The following is a 27,200-nucleotide window of genomic DNA, read 5'->3' as shown; positions in this document are numbered from 1 at the left end:
GATTCTTACAGTTTAAAGTAAAAAACTTCAGTGAATGTTTAAAAAAGTAGAGAGATTTCTGATTTTTTAAAATGTTTTAGTATTTCTAGGTTTAGAATAGTGTGACTTGAAAACTGAAATGATGGATTTGGCAAGTTAGTTGAGAAAAGCTATAATGGTTTGGTCTACAGCCAAAAGTAGGCACAATATGGTGCAGTGCTTTTGAGTCCTAGTTATAAAACCTAGGTTTCCAGTTTTTATTTTCTAGAGGTGCCTAGTTATCCCACAATTACCAAACAAGATACGTTTTACTTTATATGCCTTTAAAAAAGAAACAGACACTTTGTCCCAGTCTTAAAGAGACAGTTATTGTGAAACTAGTTCAAACTTCTAGCAAAGCATTTGCCAAATAATATTTTACTTATTCTTTTGCTCCTAAACACATTGAGGACAGAGATTATGTATTATCATTATTATTTTTAAAATACATTTCTTATGCTTAGCACCGCCTGGCATATTGTAAAAGTTGATTAATTTTTTTCAGCCTTGGTGTTGGGATTGTCTAGGTGGAATAGGATATTGAAGATAATTCCTTGAATTTGTTCCTTTTCTGTATTGAGGCAAATTTTTAAAAAAGAAGCTTCAGTGCAGAATTTTCTTCATATTATATTTTGTGGAAGACTAGTTCTGTTTGAAGCTCTGGTCAAGTAAGTTTGGGCAGAGCCAGATCTCATATCCCCCTCTTAGACAGTTTTAATTTAGGCTTGGATATTAGAAACTTGAGAAGTCGCACAGTAAAGAAACCTATTTGTGTTACTTCCAGCCAGAGGGCAAGCTAGATACTCTGGGGGCCCCTTCCACCTCAAACCACGTAGATCCTAGATTAAAAAAATACTTGCTGATATATTCCTAGACTTTGAAGAAATGGGACACTCCCCTCAAAAAGAACAAACTATGAGGCAATACCAGAGATAGGAACAGGAACAGTAGGCATTCAGTAGAGATTCAGGTTGCCCTGAAGACAGTTGCCAGTAGCTACAGTGCCCTCTATGTAGAAAACTAAGCTTTGAGCCAGTATTTTTGCCAACAGTAATATTGGAAGCCAGAGGACAGTAGACTAATAGCTTTAAAGCTCTGATAGAAAGTAAATTTCAACCTAGAATTGTATCCATAGCTTACAAATTCTTGTATTCTTGAAATTTAGGATATTTTCAGATAAACAAAAGCTATGAGAGTTTACTGCCACATAGTCTTATACTAAAGGGTTTTCTAAAGAATAAACTTCAGGAAGCAGGGAAATAATTCAGAAGAGTGATCTGAAGCAATGGTTAAAGAATTAAGTAAACATGTATATAAATCTAAACAAACAGTGTCTGTATAAAATAATAATGTCTTTTTGTACTTTACAAAAAGAAAGTACTAAAGAACTGGCCAATAATAGCATCTCAATCAGAGAGAGATGATCACAATTAAAGCGCTCTAAGGTCCTCTTTACTATTTAAGGTATTATCTTACTTTAGAACTTAAGTTCAGTATGCATAGTAAAACCCTAAGGGCAAGGACCAAAAGGATAGAATAGGATGGGTAATTCCAAACCAGAAGAAGAAGAAAATTAAATAAAACCAAGCTCATCTAATACCAAATACATGTTTTATACACACATACATATATATATATATGCATATGCACACATACAAATTATACTCTGATACACACATACGGTATACACATCTATACATATATACAAAAACATATGTGCATGTAAAAATCAGTGTTTACATTTCATATATATATGAAAAATATATGTGAGAGGGAGCTAGAAATCAAAAAGGAAGATGATAGAAACATTTATAATCAAAATAAGTAAAAATATCAGCTAAACAACATTTTCAGACTGGTTTTAAAAAGAACTTACTGCTGCTTAAAAAGACATACCTAAAACAAAAGGATATGGGGACGATTTAATTAAAAATGAGAAAAAAATTTACCAGATGAATATTTATTAAGGCAGATAAGTCATATTAATGTAAGACAAAATAGATTATAAAGCAAAAAGCATTATACATGATACATGTATACATGATACAGATACTTTTAATGACAAAAGATTCAGATCACTAGGAAGATTTAAAATTTGTAGGCATTTAATAAATTAGCCTTAAAATGTATAAAGCAAAAGTTAATATGATTACAGTCAGAAATTGACAAATCCTCCACCGTAGTGGGAGAACTCACTGCTCATGCAGTTAATGACAGTGCAAGCAAATAAGTAAGCATAGTGTAGACTATTAACATGCTGGTTTTATGAACTGAAAGCTCAGTGTTCAAGGAATACACTAAAAAAATCAAGAGAATACATTTTTTTCAAAGCATACATGGAACCCCCTTTTTTTTTTTTTTTTTTTTTTTGACAATTTGGGCCATTAAGCAAGTCCCAACAACATCAGAGGATTAGTATCATTTTTTCTCTATCAGGTAAGTTCCTTTATATTCTGACTTAACCTGAAAAAAATTCTAGAAACCTACAGTAAATATTCTTAATGGTAAAATATTTGATACATTTCCCCTAAACTCTGGAAGAAAACAAGAATGTCCATTATTGCTGCTTATATTCAACACTGTATTAGAGAGGTCTTTAACCAAAGAAAGATAATTTAAAGAGGTTAAGGATTGGAAAGATATAAACTTGGAATTTCATATAATATAGTAATCTACATAGAAAACTCCAAGGAAACTACAGAAAATTTACTAGATGTGATACAAATTTTAATAAGATAGTCAGTTATAAGATGAATATACAAAATTAATTGTAACTTAATAAAGCTGTTAAAAATTAATTGCATATCTATGTGTCAGGAATATAGAGTTCCAAAATGTTATTTAAGGTATACTATGTGCAGTAATAATAAACACCACATAGTACATAGGAATAAACTTAGTGAACGTGGAAGATCTGTGTGCAGAAAAATCGTAAAGTTTTATTTAAGGACAATTGAAAATGATATAATTAAATGGAAAGTATATACTGTATTCTGGAATGGGAAGACTCAATATTGTAAAGATGTCTGCTATTCTCAAATTGATCTATAGGTTCAAGGTAATTCAATTAAAACTCTAACAGGATTTGTTATAGAACTTTACCAGTTGATTCCAAATTTTATATGGAGGACAGTGGAGTAAGAATAACCACAAGAGATCTGAAGAACAAAGTGGAAAGGATTTATTCTCCAATATCAAGACCTTTTTTTAACTCAGTAATTAACAGTGTGGTATTGGTAGAGCTAAACAAAGAAACCAATGGAACAGAATATAGAGCTCTAAAATAGACACATGCATATATAGAGTTAATAAGTAACAGATATGCCATTGAAGGTCCTTTGGGATAGGAAGGTCTATTCAATTAATGATGCTGAGGCAATTGGTTAAATATATGGGAAAAAAATGAAATTGGACCCTTACCTCACACCATTAGGTATAATCATTTCTAGATAAATTTAGACTTATATGTGAAAGTCAAAACTTAAACCTTTAGAAAAAAAATAGAATATCTTGAATATTTCAAGTAGGGATACATTTCTTATATAAGAAACAAATAGTGCTTACCATAAAATAAAAGATAATTTTAATCTTAGAGTATGTAAATTTATTTGTTTGTCAAAGGATACCTTAAAGAAAAAAGACAAGCTATAAACTGGGAGAAGGTATTTGTTACATATATCCAAGAGGTAAAAGGAACCAGTTAATAAAAAAGACAACTTCGTAGGAAAAAAATGGGGAAAGGCATGATCAGGCATTTCACAGAAGAGTAAAATCTGAAAGATGTTTAACCTCATTAGTAATCAGAGAAATGCAAATTAAGGCCATAGTGAGACACCATTTTATACCTACTTTAGTGACAGAAATTAAATTTGACAATGGCAAAAAATATGAGGTCTGACGAGATGTATTGGAGAGACTATGTCTCATTAACCAGTGGTGAAAGAACATTGTTACAAACACTTCAAAAAATAATTTGCATTATCATGTGAGGGTGAACATATGCATAGCATATAAACCTTTAGAACTTAGGAAAACTTTTACTTATGTGTAAAAAGACACATACAAGAAGGTAACTAACGGTGCTGTTTGAAATCTAGATTTTGTGCATTGTATCAACTGACTTCGATCCTAAAAAAAAATAGTAAATATAGTATTTGATATATAGATGAAGTAAATTGATACATAAAAATTTTAAAAGGCCAGGGAATGTTCTAGATTAAATGAGACTAAAGAGACACGACAGCTAAATGCAATACCTGGTTTTAATTGAATTCTAGATTAAAATATAAGAAGTATAGAGAAAACATTATTGGGAAATTAGGAAAATTTGAACATGGTTTGTGTATTAGGTTAGATAATATTTTTTCCATGTCAAATTATTAGGTGGGACTATAGTATTGCAGTTATGTAAGGAAATTCCACATTCTTAGGAGATATGTACTTAAGTATTTAAGAGTGAAATGTTATTATGTCTGCAGTTTACTTTCATACAGTTTGGCAAAAGAAAAACTACATGTGGTATGGAGAGGCACATAAAGCTAGTGTAGAAAAAATTAATTGGTAAAGGGTGTTTGGGTGCTCATTACAATTTTGTCAACTTTGCTATACATCTGAAATTTTTCAAAATTAAAAGTTGGAGAGAAAGTCAACATTTTATCATTTAGGGATGCAGATATGTATGACAAAACTGTATAATAAAAAAGAAAGCAAAGTGTAAACAAAGTTCAAGATAGGTGTGAAACAAGGGATTTAGAAAAGGAGAGGTCCACACAGGTCACTCATGTGTTGGTAATGCTCTTGTTTGTGCCATGGATTCATGAGTGTTTGTTTTTACTCTGCTTTGTGACCTACATGTATGTGACATGTTCTCTTGTATATATCAAATATTAGATTAAAATAATAAAGGAAAAGAAGAAAGAGATTAATTGAATTAACTGAGCAATGCAAAAAGAGGGAAAAGAAAGCTCATGACACACTATTTTTCTGAGGAAGAAGTTTTCAAAGATTGGGAAAGGGTAGGAGGAGGAGAACACCTGTGTGACTTTCTCTGACCCAGTATTTCCCAGATTTATTTGGGCAGGGAAACTCTCTTCATATATATCTTAAAGTTTCATTGAATTAATGGTCCTAAGAGTCCTTTTGGGAAAAGTTGCTTGAGAAGAACTAAGAAGAATTTTAGTTAGCCTGTTGATAAAAGCAAACCTTATTTCATAAAGATAATAAGATAAATACTGTCTGTCTGGTTAAATTAATGAAAACATTTCAACCTTAGTTTTAGGAAGTGAATTAGGTTCTTATTAACCACCCCCATTCCACCCTGGATATTTAACTGTGAAAGGATTTCTATTCTTTATATGGAACAGTTACAAGAAGTTGTAGTTTCTGGATTTTAACTTCGTCTACAACTGGGCTATTTATCTGCTGTCTTCAAAGTGAAACCTGCAATAACCTAGAGTCGTGTATGTCTGTGCCTGTGCAGACAGGGCCTGTACTAGTATATTGGTGAGAATGGACTAGAGGTTGTTGCAGGAGCAAACCACTCTGCAAGCTTAGCACTGCATGTCCCAAGTGCGCTGGCAAGAGGCTTTGCTCCACGGATTCATTCAGAGATTTTTGCTGTCAGAATTTTTACTGTTTTCTAGTTGTACCAGTTGGGACATTTAGCCTCCTCAGTCTCTGTATCAGATTAAGCCAAGAGATTAGAATTGCCCTGGGAACTTCAGCCTGGAAGTGACCCACATTACATGTAGCCATATTACATTGTCTAGAACTAGCCACGTGGTCCTGTCTAACTGAAAAAGGGACTGAGGAAGTGTAGAGTAGCAGTCGGCGTCTGCCACAGATAACAATACTAGGACTCAGTTGGAATCATGGAAGGCTTGGCAAAAAGATAACTTGTATAGGCATGTTCACATATCTACTTGTTTGTAGTTGGGGTTTCATCTTTAAACTGTAACTTAGATGTTGAAGATCACATACAAACAATTTAATATCATTTATATTTTGGTATTCTATACAAATCTTTCCTCTTTCAGGTTGAATATAGATAATTGGGATATGGTGCATAAATAACAAAAGCAGCTAAAGGGACAGTTATTTATATAAAATTAATCTATACATTAGTATTTCTCTGTTGTCTCTCCCCTTTTTTTATGGTAGCATGAAAATATTCCTTTTGAAGACAAGATTGCATCAGTTAAAGTGGTAAGTTCATGTAATAATAAGCTAAATGTTGTAATGTTAAAACTATTCATTAGTTAATTTATTTGTAGATCAGCTAATCTTTGTCCATACTAAATGTATTTCAGTGTATTGAAAGCAGATGAGTAGAGTAAAATAACTTAATAAATGTGTGCACTGTTTTGTGTAATAAAAGTAGAAAATTTGGTCTCTCAGATTTTTATCCAGGAGAAAATAATCTTATATGTTAATTTGAAATCAGTACATATTCAGGATTAATGTCCATAAAAGAATATATGTAGATTTTCTGAATTCCCGGTTGCAGTGACTTTTCCTAGATACTGAGAATACAGAGGAGGATTAAGACAACAATGTCCTAGACCTCATGGAGCTTGCAAGTCATTATAGTTCTCTACATGCAATTAAACATGGGATAAGGATGGCAAAAAAAGAAGAAGTGGGGCATGAGAAATGTATAGAAGAAGGAACTAAAAGTAGTTTTCCCCCTTAAAGAAGTGATGTTTTAACTGAGGCCTCAAGGATAATAAGGAGGAGTTAGGCTCAGGATAAGAATTTATGAGCATTATAGGCAGAAAGAACAGTATGTACAAATTCCTGGAGAAAAAGGAGCACATAGAGCGCTCCAGGAGCTGAATGAGAACCAAAAGGGTACTTAGAGACAGCAGGGTGGAAAGTGGCAGGAGAAAACGCAGAATGTCTAGTCAGAGGTCCTTAGTAATTTTAAGGACTTTGGAATTTACTATGAGAGCAATTGAAAGTCCTTGAATACTTAAGCAGGGATATGGCAAGATCAGATTTAAATTATTAAAAGATTGCTCCCGCTAAAATATAGAGAATAGTTTAGAGAAAGGAAAAGTGGATACAAGGAGAAGTATTGTGAGACTGGCCAAATTGAGATGAGAGATGGAGATATGTAGACAAGGTAGTGTTTCACTCATAAGTACTCTGTAAGACATATGTTAATGTTTATTTTGAATAGTGGATATTTCTTTGACTTTTTCTTTTCTTACATTTCTCTTTTAGGATTTTCTGTGGCATCCAGAGGTTAATGGTTCTATGAAACAGTGTATCAAAGTGTGGACTGAGGTCTGTATTTGAAAATATAGGCCTTCCTGGTTTTGAACAAATTTTGAAAGCTGTTCTCCCATACTCACCTATCCCACACTTCTGTACTTTATACCAACCTTCTTGATAGCAGCTGTGCTGGATTGATCATCACTCTATTGGCAAGACAAAGTTTGGATCCAGTATCTCTGCTGTCAGCATTTTAACCCTATAGTAATTTATACTTATACCACACTTTCCTCATTGAAAATATTCTGTTACTGTTTTATCTCAGTTAATTCAAATCCAGGTAATCTTTCTAGCACAGTACACATTCTCTTGGGCATTTTCTACTTTGTTCTTCAAACTCATGTCCCAATACTTTAGGACACTTTTTTTTTAATCCTATTTTCTTCCCTTTTTATCATTATATTTGTGACCTAAAAATCGAGCCTGATATGTTTTGGCTCATAATGTTTAGAGATAAATTAGATATAAGGCAAGCATGCTGTTAACCCCAGAAAACCCCTAAGTTCTCACAAGTCCACTTTAGAATTTCCACAGTATCTCCATCTAGCTCCTTATCAGGCCTTTAATTAAACCTGTATTCTTTCCCAGAGGTATTTGCATTTAGGATGGATAAAACAATATTCAATTTTGTTGCCCTTGCTTTGCTTAGTTATTTGTGCTGCAATGGTATTATTCTTTGCTTCTTTTCACAATAAGTGTTTAGTACTGCAACCATATCACACACCAAATAGGCTTTTGTAGGATCCTATGAGAACCTAGTCACCATTTCTAACTTTGTTTCTTTGAGAAAATGTGTTTAAGTTTTCAAAAAACAAACATACTGATAACTTCTAGGATTCAACTTTCTGGTAAATTGGGATTTCACATAGTTATGTTTTGTTTTTATTGATATGTCTTTAAGTGTCCAGAGGTATAAAATAATATGTGTATAGTTCAAGTGATTTAAACATGTGTTTCATATTTGTTCTAGACCTGAAAGTATATCCATTAAAGTAGTAGAAATTCAGTTTAACAGACATCAATGTAGTATAATTTATAAGTTAGACAAGATCACAAAAAGTCTGTTATTTACTAACCTGGAAATATATTGCATATCCAGATTTTCAGTTCTTATAATTTGCCAGAACTGGTTTTGGGGGCTTTAGATTCTGTTGTAAAACTCCTTATGATTATTGGGGGAGAGGAAAGATTCAACTTATTTAGGTAAACAGCCATGTAATTACCTAAGGCTGATTAATGGATGGTTTCATTCATTCAAAGAATATGTATGTATGCATGTATTTACATATTTATTTTTGACTATTTCATTTGTCAAAAATGCTAGATGCTGAGAATACAAAGAGCCATATTTTTATTATTTATGTACTATTACTAGCTTTGTTCTAGATATTAGGAATGTGGCTGGGAATTAGCCCCAGTCTCAGCCCTTGAGAAATGTGCAATCTAGTAGATAGTAACTTTCTTATGAGTAATAATATGGTAGCATAAAGGGTAACAATGGAACTGAGTACAAAGGGCTTTGAAAACACCATGAATTGAGGCACTTGGGATGGTAGTTGTTTAGAGTATAGGTGACAATCTAAGAAAGCTTTACAGGCACCTATAGGCGTAAAAACAAAGTTGAATTTAGACAGCTGTACTGTTATCCTACAGATATTTATAAATCACCTGCCATATTCTAGGCACTAGGCTGAAAACTGTTGACACCCTGGTTAGTGTAACAGAGTTCCTCTCCTCAAAGAGCTCTAGATAAGTGGCAGATACAGGTAATTAAGGAACCAGCAATTTAGATTTAATTCTATAGGTGAATGGTAGTCATTCAGTCTGAGCTACTTAGATGGATTTGGGGAGTCTTGGTATGGAGTGAGGTGATATTTGAAGTGACTTGAATGAAGGAAATTGAATAGGCAGTATAGAGGTTAAGGAGTATAGCAATTAAGGAAGAGAGTTTAAGAATGGAATGATCAAAAAGATTCTGAGAAGAGACAGTAAAAGGGGTAAAAGGAAAAGCAATAGAAGAATAATATAACGCAGGGAGAAGAGTTTTAAAAAGTGGATAGTAGTGTCACTTTAGGAACTATGTAATATAGAATGAAACTACAGGACTTGGCAATTCAGAGTTCATTAATGGGCTCTGGGCGTGGTTTTAATGGATGGTTAAGTCAAAATCAAAACTTATTAAATTGAAGTATAAATGAGAGATGAATAGTTAGCATAGTGAAGGCAGAATGCTCTTCCAAGTAGTCTGTTGATGATATGAACAGAAAGATTTGAGAGTGAGAGAGTTGAAGGGATAGTTTTTGAGGATAAAGATGATTTAACACTCGTAGATTGAGAGAAGGAAGAAGAGTAGAGAAGGATGAGATTGCTAATGCAGGAGTCTGACGAAGTAATTTATGGATATAGCTCCAGAACTAAAAAGGGAGGAGATACACAAAGAGTTAGCCATTAAGAGGAATAGGGACACATTTTCTTTACCCTCTTGTCAGAGGAAGATGGCTGAGTGAGTATATGGATGAAGTTGTAAGAATGGAGGAAGGAAGGCAAGAGCATACATGCCAGATGAATCCTTTCTCTGTCACATTTGAGAGTCAGACTTTATGCCAAAGTGAGGAGAAGGAGGGGGACAGGAAGGACCTGTGTAAGGAAAATAACAATTTGTGATAACCACTGAAGAATGAGAAAGGGAGCCACCTGGGGATGAGGGAAAAGTTTCACTAAGCGAGCAATGTCAAATGGAGCATGCTAGACTAGAAAATAGGTTAATTTTGCTGTTATTTTTTCTCTGCTTTCATACTTTTCTGCATTGAGCATGTTTTTTACCATCATAATGAAGACAGCAACCGTCATTTCTATTTTTATATCATCAGACTTTTCTGATTTCTTATTTTTAATTGTTTCTTGTGCACTTGGTTGTACTATCAGGTCTTCTATGTTGTGGAAAGTGCACTGAACTCAGTATGTCAGAAGGCTTAAGTTCTGGCTCTGTCCCTACCAGGCCTCAGCAATACCCTGTAAGCCTTTCTGAGTCGCTAGCGTTTTTTAAAAGATAGATATAATATCGTCCTAACTCACAGGTGGCAAGAATCTATACTAAAATGAGCTAACTTAAGAGAAATACTTAGTAAATTACTGAGTACTATGTAATTGGTAGTATTATTAATAGTACAGTTTCCATTAGGTGAGGATTTCTACCAAATTTCTCCTTGTTTTTTTCCTTGTTTTTTGTGATCTATAGTAATTATGTTTATTTTGTTAAATTCATATTAGTTTTGGCTTTCCCTAAAAGGTCATGTTTGTTTAGAGCACTGCATTTTATTTAACACTAAAATTGTGTGTCCTGTAGGCTTCCAAGAATACTTTTTACTTGACTGATATAATATACACGAGTTTTGTGCAGTTTACTTAGAATTCAGAATAATAGGACATATTAGATTTCAGTAGTGGTTTTTTTGTTTTTCTTTTAAAAATAACACCAAGGAATTAGCCATTCAAGCCTCGTGCCATTCTGTATGAGCATATGACCATGTCAGGTTTTAGGCATAGGACGTTCATCTTGTTATAACAAGAATCTGATAAGGAACTCTAGAAAATTAAAACACACTTAAATAGAAGAAGAACCTAAATTTAAGGGGAAAAAAATCAAGTGATATTACTTGAATTAATTCCCTAAACTGAATATAACACTATTACATTTTCCTTTCTCCAGGATTCTGTTGCAAAGCCCCATGTGATTGTAGCAGGAGCTGCCACAGTAAGTTATTCTCTGTATTCTTACATAATGATGTTTGTTTCATACTTAAGAACATGTTAAGAAAAAGTTAACTTATGTTAAATGGAATTCTTGATTATACTTATATTTAATTCTTATTTCTATTATAATTAATTAGACTGATAATTTTAATTAAAAGATCAGAATGAACTTAGGAAATTTGGTGGTAAATGTCAATATTACTTTATATCTAAAATTACATTCCTCTTAGATGTTGTACATTGAAAGTCTAATTTTATATCCGCTTTGTCTGCCTTCGTATACTTCATGAAATAATTTGACCACATTTTATTCTAATGTTGAATAGAAATGAGAATTATCTTAAAATAATAATCTTTGTTACAATAAGAGGAAATTATATACTTTAATTTTTTTGTGATAAATACTGTATTAATGCTTAATTTTTACTTCTTCTTAGTGGTCTATCAAGATTCACAATGGCAGCAACGAAGCACTTTCTCAATATAAAATGAACATTACCTCCATAGCACCACTTTTAGAAAAATTGGCAAAGACTAGTGATGTTTATTGGGTCTTACAAGGTAAGGAATGAGTAATGAAAAAATGTCATTTTGTATATATGTTGAGGTGTGGGTTTTATTATCGCCTATTTCAAGAAGCAAAGTCACTACTTTATGAGAATAAATTTTGAAATAAGGTTTATAAAATTAGAATAAATTTGAGTTGTTTACTCTCCTTTTTTGGACTTAAGGAACAGACAAGACTAATAAACAGACTGAGTAAAACATAAATATTAAATAAATAAAGATACCCTGCAGGGAACTTCAGCAGGCAGAATGGCTGCAGAATATAACAAAGGGAATAAGTTCTATAGGCAAGTAAGATGTTTGCCTCTCACTTTTTCTTTCTTACAAAGTGTATTTATTGTGATTGGGAAATACAGAAAAAAAATTGTCTGTTTCATAATATTAGACTCATTGGAAGTAAATATTCTTTGGAATTCACAGAGTGTATTTAAATTCATACCATCTAGTTTATACTTGGTATTGAAATTCTTTAAGAGAAAGTTGACATTAGATCAACTCATTTCAGGAGTTTATTGAATGTCTATTATTTAATACCTAGCACAATATGAAATGCCTTGGGTATTTTAGCAATTCAAGGTGTTTGTCAGAAACTCTGATGATTATTTCCAAGTTTAATGTCAAGCTGAGAGGAATACCAAGGGTGGTAATAATCTCTTCCAAAATCCCTATTTCATTTACATACTCATTAATAACCTTTCTCTTACTAAAATGAGAAAAAGTTAAATTAAATGATTTTGGTAAGTGATAAGAGACTTCGATCCTTAATAATATTACCTCCTGATTGTGTGAACAAAGTTTGCAAAATTAAGCAGTGACAGGAGGACAAAAAAGACTGGCTGCTATTTTAATTAGGCCATCTTCCATAATCTTGTTTTAAATTCCCATAACCTGATATAACCCAGCATCCAAAATTTTTAAACTCTTAAGACATGCTAGAACATAAAAACATTTCCTGAAAGCTGTGTGCCTAAGAGATAAGAGATATAAAGTTCCTTTAAGAGAGATTTTGATCAATTCAAAAATTGAATACAAGATAGAAAATCTATTGCAAACCCTGGCCAACATTATTTTAAAATGAATTATTAGGTGCCTAGAATCCTCTGAACTTAAACAATAAAATATGAAATGCAGTTAAGTAACTTGCATGACTGTAATTTCTACCAATAGGGGTTTCTAAGTGTGTTTCTAAAAATGTGTTTCATGTACAGATCCTGTTTATGAAGATCTATTAAGTGAAAATAGGAAAATGATCACTAATGAGAAGATAGATGCCTACAATGAAGCTGCAGTCAGTATTTTGAATAGTAGCACCAGAAATTCTAAATCAAATGTTAAGATGTTCAGTGTTTCCAAATTAATTGCTCAAGAAACTATCATGGAATCTTTGGATGGCTTACATCTTCCTGAATCAAGCAGAGAAACTGTAAGAATTCTTGTATCTGTCAGTAGAGACTATAAATACTTAATTGGTTATAACTATATGTCACTATAACATGGCATTAAGTAATATTTTATTGCAGTCTTAGTTACTTGTAATTATGCTATCTAAACGTAGATCTCGAAATAATTTTGCTTTCCATTACCTAGCGAATATGTAAGTGAGAGTTCTAGTATATTCGAAGAGAGAAAGTTATGGAATTGAGGAGGTGAGAGTTCATTTAGTGAATGCCAGCACTCTTAATATACCTTTTTTCATAAAAACCACACTCATGTTTGAAAACTACTGCTTTATGTTCTTTGCCTTAAACCCTAAATTTACAATATTAAGCTTCTGTGAAGAGCACATTTGAAAATATGTAGAGCAATTTTTATTATTTCCTTATAGTTCTGTTACCCTAAGCATTATTCAAAATACAAAAAGATAACTGAACAAATCCAGACTGACAAATGGAAAGGGATTTTAGGTTAAGTATGAAAGAGAACTGCATGATTGTAAATTTTCACCCATAGTACAATAGATATTATTTATTGTTCTCTTATAAAAGTGATTCTTAACCTCTTTGAGGATCACATAACTTCTGTATCTGATAAAAAGCAGTGGTTCTATTCCTCTCCTGCAGAAAAATGCACATTTGTATATACAAACACAGCTCTACATATATTTTCAGGGGCCCTGTGGATTTCATAGAACTGGTTGAGAGCCTTGGAATGGAGTTGGTAGGCTAGTACCTGCAAGAGTTCCAGGCACAGAACCTCCCGAAGTCTCAGAGCTAAAACAGTGAGATTTTCTAAATAGTTGAGTACTTTGAATGCTTTAGTTTTAAGTAACATAATCGTCTTAGAGTTCTAAAGATGCCTAAATGATAAGTTGTTATAAAACTAGATTCAGTCAAATCTTCAACTAGAGAAAACCTTCACAGCTTGCCTAGAATATTTTTATTGTAATGAAACTATGTTGAAGATTCCACATTTTATTTAAAATTACAAATCTTAAAACTATTGAATCTTAAGTGGTCCATAAGCTGTAAATCAAATATAATTAGCTAAGAATTAATTGTTTTTTGGTGGCAGTTATTTTACATTCCTTTTTCACATCTGCAGACTAAGACTCTGTCTTAGGTATCATGGTATCTTCAGTGTTGAAAATCTGCTAATTAAAATTCTTTGGTCTTTAACATCTGTCAGTATTTTTGTAACCAAAGGTCACAGCCCATTAGCAGCCATGAAATCAGTGTTTCTTTCTTTTTTTAAAGAATAGAATAGAAAAAAGTCAGATGCATTACAAGTAGTAAGCACAGGTATCGTTTCCCATTTATGTGTTCTGGGTCACATTATAAAATGAATTTTTCATTATGGATTATAGCGCAAGAAGTTTGAAAAACCCTGAACTAGTTATTTACAAATTGAAGGAATACCATTATTTACATGAGTGTTTTGGAAATGGTGGCAAAAAGGACAAAAGCATTTTGGTTTCAGTGCTGAAAAGTCAGTAGTATTCACAGGAGAAAATCTAATCCGAAATACATTACTGACAAGATAATAACCAAATAACTTGATTTGTTCACAGAGTGCAATGATTCTTATGAACGTGTATTGCAATAAGATTTTGAAGCCTGTAGACGGTTCCTGTTGTCAGCCTCGGCCTCCTCTTACTCTCATACAGAAGCTGGCTGCTTGTTTTTTCACTTTATCTATTATTGGATATTTAATTTTTTATATAATTCATCGTAATGCTCATCGGAAGAATAAGCCATGTACTGATTTGGAAAGTGGAGAGGAAAAGAAAAATATCATCAATCCCCCCGTATCTCCATTAGAAATACTTTTACAGTCTTTCTGCAAACTTGGCCTGATTATGGCTTATTTCTATATGTGTGACCGTGCAAATCTTTTTATGAAGGAAAACAAATTTTATACACATTCAACTTTCTTTATTCCAATTATCTACATCTTGGTTTTGGGAGTATTTTACAATGAAAATACTAAAGAGGTAAGAGTCATTTTCTTTCTGTGTTAACCTCATCTCATTACAAAGTCTTAGTTTAAAGAATTAATACCATTCATCATGTCACAATGTACAAACATTTACATATATAGAAGAAGATGATGGAGTACTGAAGTTGTACTTCACTTAGTGGATTCTTAAGTGTTTCTTTTTTGAAAGAGTTTGTAGAAAGTTCAGAGTTTCATAAAGATTATTAAAAAGTTAGAAAATAATGGCCTGTGAAAAAGAGATCATGACTTTAGTGTGATTTTGCCTGTATGGGGATGGAGAAAGTCAAAGTGCTCCCAATTTTATAATAGTGTTCAAATGTGAGATTATTATCTTTTATAAATTAAAAATATGATTATATTAATAAATACCTGTATGCATATAGACATTTTGTATTTATACAGTCAGACGTATGTACACACAAATTAGAACTTACATAATAATCTGGGCCCTGTTAACAATATTCTGAATTTCCTATTTTAGCATTGCTGTAATTGTTCAGAATATCAGTGTGACTCCTTTGTAAGTCATGATTTATTTGAATTAATAAATTCTGTTGTAAGAAATAACTCTCATATGAGGATGATTAATCAGTTCATCTCCAGTGAGAATATTCTAGGGAAAATAAAGTATAGAAATGGAGATTTTTCACAATAAAGTATAAGAGAACCATAAGATCTCTTCTAACTGAAATTCCAACATTTTCTTAAAGAAAATTATAAAATGCCATTTTTTTAGATTTACAAATACGTCTATTATAGTTTAAAAGGAAACAATGTAAAACCATAAGTATCAACTTAAATATTTACAATCTTTTGTTTATATTAGTTTTAAAATTCATATTATACTTTAAGTAGTTTTATTACATCTTTTATCAAGAAATAATATGACAGTCTTTAACTGTTTTTGCCCCAGGGTTCTTTTGAAAGAAGTATTAGCTTTATATCCTATAAAAAAAAAACTTTAACATACTTCATATATACGGTCCAAATAATAGCTTCATGATGAATGTTAAAACATTTTGGTTCTTTACACAGACTAAAGTATTAAATAGAGAACAAACAGATGAATGGAAAGGCTGGATGCAACTTGTGATTTTGATTTATCATATCTCTGGAGCAAGTACAGTGAGTATTTGAATTTAAGTTCAGAAAATACAGGAAATAATGTCACTTTAATGTTTCTTTAAGGCACCACCACCTGTTTTGTGTTTTATATTCTCTGCCATTTATAGAGCCCCACCCAATCTTTTTGTCTTCCCTTTATTCTCCCACCACCTGACTCTTTGAGAATATACAGTCTTAAAAGCAAAATTACTGTTCAAAAAGATAAGGCAGTAATTTATTTGTATTTACTTGGCCTTAATTTTAATGTAGTTAGGAATAGCTAAAATCTAAGGGTATTGTTTCATGTCCTCCTGTTGAACAACTAATTTTAAAGTTATCAAGAAACTTTATAGATGATACTGAATTGCAAAGGATTTAGAATAGGCAAATTACTGTCAAAAGAAATCAAATTAGAGGATTATATTTTATATTCTACCCTTCACTGTATTTTAGGAAGTTTGACCAACTATTTTTATACTTTTAAAGTTTAAAAGACTTTGGACTCTCTCACCTCAGTATTCAGAGTACTCAGATACTGATGGGTTCTCCTTGTTGACCATGTAAAACATGCCATGCTTCCTAAGTAGTACCTCCTCCATTAGATAGATGACCCTTCCTTTGCTCACCTAGTGTCTTCTACATACTGACAAAATCATCTTTTCCTTCTCCTTAGGTGTCTTAAAAGACTTAGGATTCTCATGATATGGGGACACTTTGGATTTGGTAGGGGTAAAAGAAAGTATTCAGAATTGTAACATTACAGCTACACACAGTTAAAATAAGCTTTTAAGAGTGAACATAGGTATCTAATAACTACCTTTCATGGAAGTTTTTATAGTGAAGGTACAAACTGATTTCTATAAAATATGTTTTAAAAATTTAACAAATTCTTTCATAATTTGGGAACTACTAAAAAGTTTTTTATTGCTTTATTTGCTTATATAAAGCACATGTCTGTAAACAGTAATTTAACATAGAATCAGTGATTCAATTTAACATTGAATCAATGTTAAGTTGAGATAAGAGGGGGAGTGTTTCCCAGAAAAGAGTATTTTGAAATTTCCATAGCAGCAGTTAAGAAGGTAAATAATACTGGGGTTTTTCAGGTATCTCTAACAATTGGAAAATACTAATGTTATTCTTCATTAAGTTTCTTTATTATTTTCAGAAATTCCTGATTTTATGTATGGTTTGTTTGAAAGGCAGAGGGCAGAAGAACAAAGTATAATTTTAACTGTAATTGTATGGTTATGATATGTGTATTTGTGACAGCAGTGAAATTCCTGTGACACTGCAGCTGTAGGGGACCCGGAGAATTCAAGCAATTATGGAAGAGTCAAGACAAAAAAGAAATTCAAAGCGAAGAGAGGTGAAGACAGTAAGAATTAGTTTATAAGTCCAGTTCAGAATTTGTAGGATAAATTTGGCAGGTTCTCTAAATAGTAAGTAGAGATGAATATTGAATCCTAGGAATATCTGACTTACAAAGAAAGATTAGATTAATTTGGGGGGGGGGTTATGTTTTAAGAAAATGCCACTTAGAGACATAATTAATTGCTGACATATGAAAGGGTGATAATACTGTTAAAAAAAAAGAAATCAGAATTAATGGCAGATTCGGTTTCTCAATTCAGTGATTCTAGAAAGGATTTGGATCATAAAAGGATGAAAGCAATTTGGCATTCTATTATAATCATTTGCCAAGCTAGCATTCTAATACATCTTAGACTACATCCTAATACATCTAAATTACAATTTTGAAAAATCCCTGTTCTGGAAGGACACACTTGTCTTTAACAGATCATTTATTATGATTAATTAGCATATCCCTGTTCTTTTATATAGAATTTTGTGGCTAAAAATTACCTATATCTACATTGGCAAAGCATTATTAGCATGAATTCTAACATATTTTGGGACTTGATTCTTGGATATTTGATTCCATTAAAAACTCTTTTTAACAGTCATGATTAATTATTAATCTTAATATTTTTTATTTTTAGTAAAATATGTCAAACTTGAGTTGTGCCATGTTTTTATACTAAAATAGAAACTCTGTCAAAAATTACAGAGAATTATTAAAATAATCCAGATGGTCTGGCAGATTGTAGTTGTTGGTATAAACATTCTTTTAAAACATATCAGATATGGATAAAATACTATGAATTTAATGTGGAGAGTATAGCAAGTTAGGTAAATATAGTAAATGATTTTATGTTACTCTGGGGCTTTTTCTCCTTCAAGAGTTTATAAATAATCTTCCTAAATGGACCTGAATAAAAAGTCTTAAGGGTAAATTTATGGGACTAGAAAAAGCAGAAACGGAAGTCAGCCTAGCTATTAATTCTAATGAAGTTGTATTCTAAATATATTTTTAATACTAAAATTTTCTTGTAAGTAATACTTGACTCTTGAAAGACGAAAAGGAAAATAATTTGAATTAAAGGAGACTAAAGAGAAATGAAAACTAAATGCAATGTGTGATTCTTGATTTAAGGTTCTTAACTCAAAAAAAATATTTCTTTTTAATCATAAAGGATATTATAGGGAAAATGAGGGAAATTTGAATATGGATTGTACAGTAGATGCTATTATAGTCATTAAATTTCTTGAATATTATAATGATAATATGCTCATGTAAGAAATAATCTTTCTTCTTAGGTGATACTTGCTAAAATATTTAGGGATGAAGTCATGTGGTTTGCAACATACTTTAAAATGGTTCAGCATGGAATATAGGTGTTTGTTGTACTATTCTTGTAACTTTTCTGGATGGTTTAAAATATCTCAAAATAAAAAGTTGAGAGAAATATTACATGGTATTTGTAATAATCCAACATTGGTAGGAACTTGGCAAATTGTTGTGATAGTGTTTAACTCAGTTTAAATGAATTTTATTTACTTTTTAAATATAATAACCAGGTCTCAACCTCGTAGACCCAGACTCAGTCTTGAAGGGACTTAAAAGCATGTTTTATGAAGAGTGGTTAAAGTAATTGGGAATAGTTAGCCTTAGTTTGGCATCTGTTTTCAATACCCATGTAACTATCAGATGTAAGAGAGATAAGCCTGTGCATATGGCTCTAGAGCTACACTCTACATTTTGGTAGCCAAGAGCAACTGTGTAGCTAGTCAGTTGTCATGCAGCTAGTTGGAACTGAGATGTGCTGTAAATGTTAAATACATACCAAATTAAGTATTATTAATTGTGATAAATGCATACAGTTAAAAAAAAACTTAGTATAGAAAGAATATAAAGTACCTCAGTAAATGTTGGAATGATATTATTTCAGATATATCGAGTTAAATAAAATATATTTATTAGTTAGTTTCATTTATTTCTTTTAACTTTTGAAGTGTCTAGTAGCCACTTTAAAAATTTACCATGTGGCTTGCATTTTATTTTTATTGCACAGCACTGTCCTAGAGAGCTTAAGTTGGTAGCTTTTACATAGAGTTTAATCTCAACTTTTAATGAAAAGGAACTCTGTAGCAGTTAATAACCATCTGCAAATGGAATGAATTGCCTTGGGAATCTGTATTTTTTCTGCTATTAAAAAGTGGCTAAATATTTGAAGGAAATATTTTAGAGTGCATTCAAGAACAAGGTAAAGATACAGGTTTAGATCAATGTTGAGGTTATTTCAAAACTACATTCCCACCTTCATCCCTGTGATTCTAATATGTCACACCTTCATTGAAAATTTCTGATTTAATGATGAGATGACATTTAAAAAGAACTAGTGATGAAAACTAATAAATAAAAACTCTTATATATAGATTGTTGGTGCTATAGGAACTCCAAGGAAGGAGAAATGACTTTCATCTGAGAGTGAAAAATTGGAAATTTTGAACAGGGCTCTAAGGAAGAAAAGGATTTGAATAAGGAAAATGCAGTTAGGAGAGGAACATTTCAGGGTGGAATGAACTGATAAATAAAGGAGAAGTGAAGGACCAGTTTAGGAGACAGAGAATCTAACAGTTTGGCTAGAGTGGAAGCTATGTTGAATATATGACCTATTACAATCCAGGGTTTTTTTCCTTCCAGAAAAAATGTTATCCCTCAGAAAAGAAAAAGATGTGTTCAAGAATGCATTCAAGGATACATACAAAAGATGCACATATTCAAGGCCTTGTAAAATCTGTTTAAGGTGTCTGTTCAATTATTTTATTTTATCCTACAAACTATAACTTGGGGAAGGCACATTAACCTCAAGTGGCCATAAGCAATGTTAACACTGGGTAATTACAGAAATGATCAAATGAGTCTGTAAAGAAAAAGCCAAAAATTTTTTACTTCAACTTAGTAATTATTCCTGAAAGAATGGCCTTATAATTATTACAAAGGTTGGATACCACTGAATATTTTAAAGCCTTTTAAAGATCATTTTAAAAAAACAAGAGTACTAGCTATGTTGTGGAAATCATGAATATACACGTAAAGGACAAGTGGGTGGTGGAGAGGTGCAATGACAGTGTTCTGAGGTTATGAGAAGGAGGACTTGTAAGTGAAATAATATTTCCAGTGACTCCCATAAAATATAGATTAGAAATAAATTTCATTCAACTTAGACAGAAGTGAAGATGTGATGCTCTGAAAAACCATGGTAAGTGACTTTAAGGGTTTGGTCATGATGAAACATTGATGTAGGAGTGTAAAATAAAATTGTTTTATTAAGTAATAGTGGGAGGGAAATACTATTTCTGAATTGTGTTTGAATATGTTTTTTAAATGTGTATGTTTGCTAAATAGTTAAGTTTTGTAAGTAGTCAGTGACAATTTTATTTGCAAGTCTAAATTCTGTATATTTAAGGGGGTCAAAACTATGAGATTTTGTTTTGTTTTTTATCTCCTCATTGAGAAAATGTGAAATCCAGAGTGACCATGTATTCAGCATATATAGGTGATTAATAACTATGGATATTATATATTCTAATTGAAGGAAATGTACAAAGTACTTCACATTTATTATCTCATTCATTCCTCACAAGACCCTTTAGAAAGGAGGTGATAGTCTCATTCTGCAGTTTAGAAAACTCAAACTTAAAATAGCTAGTAAGAGGCAGAACCAGAATCTGAATCTAGTTCTGATTCCAAAGTCTGTTTTTTTAACCCCTGCTATAATGCCTAATTTTTGAGAATAAATATTTTCATTGAGCTAGTGCTTAATGTTAATGATGCTTCATTATCTTGGTTAAATGTACTGGTTGTGATAATTTAGGGATAGTTAGTGCCAGCATACGTGTTACCTGTGTATTTTTGTCAACAGTTTTTGCCTGTGTACATGCACATTCGGGTTCTGGTTGCTGCATATCTATTTCAGACAGGATATGGGCATTTCTCATACTTCTGGATCAAAGGAGACTTTGGAATCCATAGAGTATGTCAGGTAGGAATGCATTATTTTTTTTTCTTTCACTTCAACATGCTTTTGTGCCTAACTGTTGAGAAAATATAAATATGGCCATTTTAAGGCCATGAATAATTTGAATTTATGAAACAGCACAAGTTGTGTTATTTCTGTTCTTTGATTATAATTCAAGATAAGTAATTTATTACTGAGGGAAGAGAAAACATAATTTAGATGAACGTATAATAAAAGCACTGGTACACAGGGGAGAACATTGCTGGTGCACGTTAGTTTTGGAGAAATACATAGTTACCTGGGATTGTTAGAATATGCTATGTTTTCTTTCTCCAAGAAGAGGATTAATACTAAGTTTCTACCTTGTGCTAAGCAGTTTGTAAACATTATTTTATTTACCCCTCATTACAACCCTGAGTTCTGATCTTTAAGTTGACAGATAAGGACACTGAGGCTCAGAGAGGTAAATAATTTGCCTAAGGTCACATAGCTCTAATATTAATCTGCTCAAATTTTCTGTTCTTTGAATGACATACTGTTTAAGATGACTGTTACAAAGACCCAAAGATACTTTTTTAAGACACTTTTTAATTCGAGTTATATCATTTTGTATCTTTTACAACTCTCAGTTGAATACCAAATGGGGTAAATCAGCATCAAACAGATGAAATGGACACTCTTTTGTTGAGCTAATCTAATCTCTATTTATAAACTGTAGCCCTAGGAAGGAGGTTTGTGATTCTCTCCCTGCATTTAATAAGACGGCAGTTGTAGCCAGGGACAGCTCAGGCTGATGTTTTGCTGAAGTTCAGTTAATATAATGATGCATAAATATTTTATATTCAACTCTTTACAGTGATTGTAGGACAAATGTAATTTCAGGTATTAGTTGAATATACTTGTACAGTTCTTAGTCTAGTCTTAAGTAAACATTTATACTCTGTCAGAGAGAATCTGTCTGCTTTTCTCTACCTGGAATAAAAACCATTTTTTTCTCCTTTTTATTAGGTCTTATTTCGTCTCAATTTCCTGGTAGTGGTGTTGTGTATAGTAATGGATCGGCCTTATCAATTCTACTATTTTGTCCCCTTGGTCACTGTGTGGTTCATGGTCATATATGTTACTTTAGCACTATGGCCACAAATAATCCAAAAAAAAGCAAATGGTAAATATGCTCTCTTACTAATGTTATTCTTTCAGTGTATTAAATTTCTTTTTAGTTGCTAAAGGCTATTCTTTTTATTGAGGCATGTTGACAGTTTAAATTATGTATAGCATTGATATTTTGAAATTTTGTTCTTAACTGTAAAATTTTAGAAAAATAATTTAAGTAGTTCAGTTAGTGTAACAGTTAATAATAGTTTGCATTTATACTGTGTGTGCTTTCTCTCTTTTAAATTTCATTTTTCAAAGCCACCTTAGATAATAGTAACACAACGGTTTTCCAACTGTCTTTGTATGGATGCAGAAGAGAGGAAAGCCAAACACAGCTCAGGGCCATACATCCTGCTTCAGCCTTGGCAGCTCTGCTTTATTTGATTTCTTACACATACTGAGATTTTGAGTAAACATTCATTTGCACAAAGGCTTTTTATGCCAAACAAGTTCAAAAATAACTAGTATAATTTATCTTCTAGTCAACTCTTTAAGCAGTTTTTATCAACCTGTTTCACATAGAAGGAAACTAAGTGCCCAAAAGGTATCATCTTCAAATTTCACATAGCCAGGTACCAATAATGTTCAACGTGAAGTCACAGTTATTTATCTTAATGCTTCTTCCCCTCAAAGTCATGTCATTAAAATTAAAACTTCCCCTTTTTGGGAACAGTAAATTTTTTTGTTTTTAATAATGTATTTAACTTAACTCAACCAAATATTGTGTATCAAAAAATATTTTCTGTTGCCTTCCATTATAGTATCAAATAATTTTTCTGGGAAGAGTTAAGTTCCAGCTTTCAGTAAAGTCCATTAGTGTCTTTGGACACCCTCTATAGTTTAATTCCTCAACACAAACCTAGCATATTAATACAATGATAATATATAAAAAATGTGAGCACAAAACTTAAAACATGCATATGTTAAAATTCATTCTGTGGTTAAATTCTAGTCATTTGGGAATTCTTAAGCTCCCGCCTTAGAATGTTAATATTTAAGCAGTATTACCTAAGTTTACCTAATATTATCATATTCAACATGAGTGTTAGAATTACATTGAACATATTGTTCCAAATCTTGTTGTAACTTTCAATGAATAGATATAATTGACTCCAGGAAGTATTTTCAAATATATGTACAGCAGATAAACAGCAGGTATTTAGGGTATCAGGTGTATGTTGTAGCCTCATTCCTAGTAAGGATCCTCTACCTTCTCTTCCTTTGTGTCCTACTTGTAATTTATACTGCTTAGATATATTTTTTGTATCCTGTAGGCAGCCTTAAATTATTTTAAGAACTATGTACAGTATTAAGATGTTAAATAGATTTAATGTTTTCTATTGTAAATTTACATTTCTTAGTAAATTATTTTTTCTCTCTTAGGGAATTGTTTCTGGCATTTTGGCTTACTGTTGAAACTAGCCTTCCTGCTATTATGTATATGTTTTTTGGCATATTCACAGGTTTGTACAGTCTTTTTGGTTTATATTTTGTTCTATTTTATTCTAAAGTTCAAATCTCTTAAAGTATGAGAGAAGAGTGAGGGCTTTTTTTCAGCTTCATTTTTTAATGACTGTAATAAAAGTGTCACTCTGTAGTTGACTACTCAGTGTAGTTCTTTTGAGACCTATCTACTTTTGTTACCACTGTTTTTTGTTGTTAAGAGCAATTTAAAGCTCTTCCTCTGGCAATTGTTCAAAATCCATTTTACTTGACTTTGATCAATCAGACTTTTATTGAATGCCTCTTATAAGACACCATAAGTGAAGATGAAAATTCTCTTGACAGAATTTGCAACTTGGTTTGTGCATTATTCATTGCATCAAAGTGTTGCTTGATTTTTTTCCACAACTGCATAGAGTAAAATTTTGGCAGTTAATAAAACCAACTTAGGAACAAAGGGGTTTGTATATATAGTATGTTTAATAAAACTTGGTCATTTTCTTATCTCGAAACTTTTATTCCCCATATAATGATAGTTGAGATTTTCTCAGTTATTTTAACAAGATGGCAAACAGTTGCTGGCTGGTCAGTCTATCAGGCAGACATATTATTTGGGCAGCATGATATTTAAAACAAAATATTTTAATTTGAATGTCTGTAGTTGTGACATATTCTGTAGTATACTCCCATCTCCAGCACTGTCTGTATTGTACCTGGCTGTGTTTGTGTGTGTATGTAATCCTATAAAGCTGGTTTTTTGTTTGTTTTGTAGGCTTTCCTACTTATTTTCATACTTAGAAATAAAGCATTTATATTTCTGCCTGACTTTCAAGGTTTGTTGCAGGAAATAAATAATGAAATGATAGGCAAATATAAAAAGAAATAGCCAGGTAATTGCCACAACTACTTGACAGTTGTTTATGAAAATTCCCAACACTCTGGTGCATCTGAGGCAGAGAAAGAAAGGCAGACCAGCAGTTCAATAGAGAGATTAAGATTTCCCCAGCTTTGGATCAGTGTTGACCACTGGACAAGAAAGTACATTTGCCCACTATAGTCCAGTATCTTTCACAAAGTGGGTACTCAATAAATACTTGCTTATTGATCATATAAAAAATAAATTTTAATCAGAAATAAAATTTTAAATTATAAGTACATCATATATATGTGATACGATCTACAAGGCCATGTATCTCTAACATAGATAAATGAAATACAGAAATATAATAGGTATATACTTTATATTGCAATTCTTGGTAAGAATCACCCTTAATTTTTGGAGGCAGACTTTGATAGAACCTATTTTTAATAAGCTATTAGTATTTTAAATTCTGTGTTTAAATGGAGAATATTACATTTTACTAAAATAATAAAGTTCTGACCTAAGGATTCAGTATTACCTAAAATATACTACTATTAATATTTTTGCTTTGATTTTTATTAGTCTTTTTAAAAATTGTGATGTTACGTTTTCTATGCTGTGGCATTGTATCTAATAATGGAGTTTCCTTAATAGAGTTTGTCGTCATTCGTTAGTATGGAAATTGAGGTTTTTGTTCTCTTTTTTGTAAGACTTCATTAATATGCAGGAATGTACCCAAGACTTCTGCCCCTTCATTCCCAGATTTTCCAGGCTGTCACATTAATGAGAGAGTACATTCACTAACTTGACTGGGGTAAAAATGTAAACTTTGTTTCAAAAGCTAGAAATGACATTTGGGTATGGTTAATTGAGTAAGGTGACTAATTCAGAGGATTCTTTTAACTCAAATGGCTAAGTATAGATTATTAAAGACATTTAGAGAAGGAAAAACTATGTTTTAACTTTAACCATCATCCTTTAGGTTATTGACACCATATTGGCTGAAGTCTTTTGTATTTTTGTGTTTTGATCAGAAAATATTAGCTGTTTTGTGTACTAGTTGAAAAACTTCAAATGGAATAATTTTCCAATTACCAGCTTGTTGTGTTTTTTTTTTTAATTTTGCAGTCTCAGTAGCCTTTCATGTGCAATGCAAGTGAATTAACAAAAATGTTTTAAGTCCTGTTTATTAGCTATTAGGACAATAAATTTATTTTCAAATGAATTTCAAATGAAATTACATTTTCAAATGAAATAAATAGAATTTTAAAATTGTGAATGACCCTTATATAATCTTAACTTTAGAAAACTACAATTTATAATAGAATTGCAAAGCAAGTATTGACTTGTACCATCTTAATTTATTTTCTGGATACTCTTCTCAGGGTGCATTTGAGAAGATCTTTTCTCTCTGGCCATTGTCCAAGTGTTTTGAACTGAAAGGGAATGTATATGAATGGTGGTTCAGATGGAGGTTAGACCGTTACGTATGTATTTACCTTGTGATCTTTTGCTATTTCAGATTATACTTTTAAAGATTATTTGTAAGGTTTTAATCTATTTTTATTTGTTTTGGAATAAGGAAACATGTTGATGTAGTAAATCAAAGCAGTCCTGTCCTCCCCACTTTTATAGCACAGAAAGGGTATGCATGTGTATGTAGGAAAATTCTGGAGAAATACTGTCTATAAAGTGACCTTTATTTGGGTCATAATTTTGACTTATAGATGATCTCTTATATCCAAAAACACAATTTTTATTGAGCCTCAATATATGCTCTAGATAGATGTTGGTGTTGTTATATTAGAGAAAGAAGACATACCACCAGGCTTCCAAGCCTTAAAAATCTAGTTTAAAACTCAAGATTACTACTTATAACTAGGTGCTAAACTGTGTAGTCTGGATTTTGTAGTAGAAGTGTGCACAGAAAGGAGAGCAGTGTCATGGATGATTCCATGAATTTAATCTTGAAGGATGGTTAAGATTCAGTTGGCCAAGAAAATGTAAAACATCTGGCACAGCATTTGGAAAACAATAGACACTGAATAAATACTAATTACTCCTCTTTACTCTTTAACTTCCATCTTTTAGTCTTTTCTTTTTTCATTCAGCAAATGTTTTCTTAGTGTCTATTCTGTGCCATTCCTGGTTTCCAATGACTATGTAGTTTCTAGTTATTTTTAATAAATAAAATATTTAATTTAAAAATTCTTTTTTGCCTT

The 27,200-nt window shown here is 31.8% G+C and overlaps 1 protein-coding gene and 1 long non-coding RNA gene across 2 annotated transcripts in view; one reads left to right on the top strand and one right to left on the bottom strand.

The window, feature by feature from the left end:
• Positions 1 to 27,200, bottom strand: part of LOC106728889 — a 488,051-nt gene that overhangs the window by 439,248 nt on the left and 21,603 nt on the right. The gene's annotated exons all lie outside the window — the stretch shown is intronic.
• CASD1 (CAS1 domain containing 1) overlaps positions 1 to 27,200 on the top strand; it is a 43,236-nt gene that overhangs the window by 9,737 nt on the left and 6,299 nt on the right. Inside the window, exons 4-14 of the mRNA XM_032483982.1 lie at positions 6,178 to 6,222; positions 7,243 to 7,305; positions 11,003 to 11,047; positions 11,484 to 11,607; positions 12,822 to 13,036; positions 14,621 to 15,043; positions 16,084 to 16,173; positions 21,423 to 21,542; positions 22,527 to 22,683; positions 24,057 to 24,136; positions 26,364 to 26,465. Coding sequence (XP_032339873.1) covers positions 6,178 to 6,222; positions 7,243 to 7,305; positions 11,003 to 11,047; positions 11,484 to 11,607; positions 12,822 to 13,036; positions 14,621 to 15,043; positions 16,084 to 16,173; positions 21,423 to 21,542; positions 22,527 to 22,683; positions 24,057 to 24,136; positions 26,364 to 26,465 — 1,464 coding nt within the window. The remainder of the gene's footprint in view (positions 1 to 6,177; positions 6,223 to 7,242; positions 7,306 to 11,002; positions 11,048 to 11,483; positions 11,608 to 12,821; positions 13,037 to 14,620; positions 15,044 to 16,083; positions 16,174 to 21,422; positions 21,543 to 22,526; positions 22,684 to 24,056; positions 24,137 to 26,363; positions 26,466 to 27,200) is intronic.

This window comes from Camelus ferus, chromosome 7 (assembly GCF_009834535.1).
Source record: "Camelus ferus isolate YT-003-E chromosome 7, BCGSAC_Cfer_1.0, whole genome shotgun sequence".
NCBI classification, from domain to species: Eukaryota; Metazoa; Chordata; class Mammalia; order Artiodactyla; family Camelidae; genus Camelus; species Camelus ferus.
The sequence above is the reverse complement of the archived record's forward strand: the minus strand, read 5'-3'. Positions and strand labels throughout refer to the sequence as shown.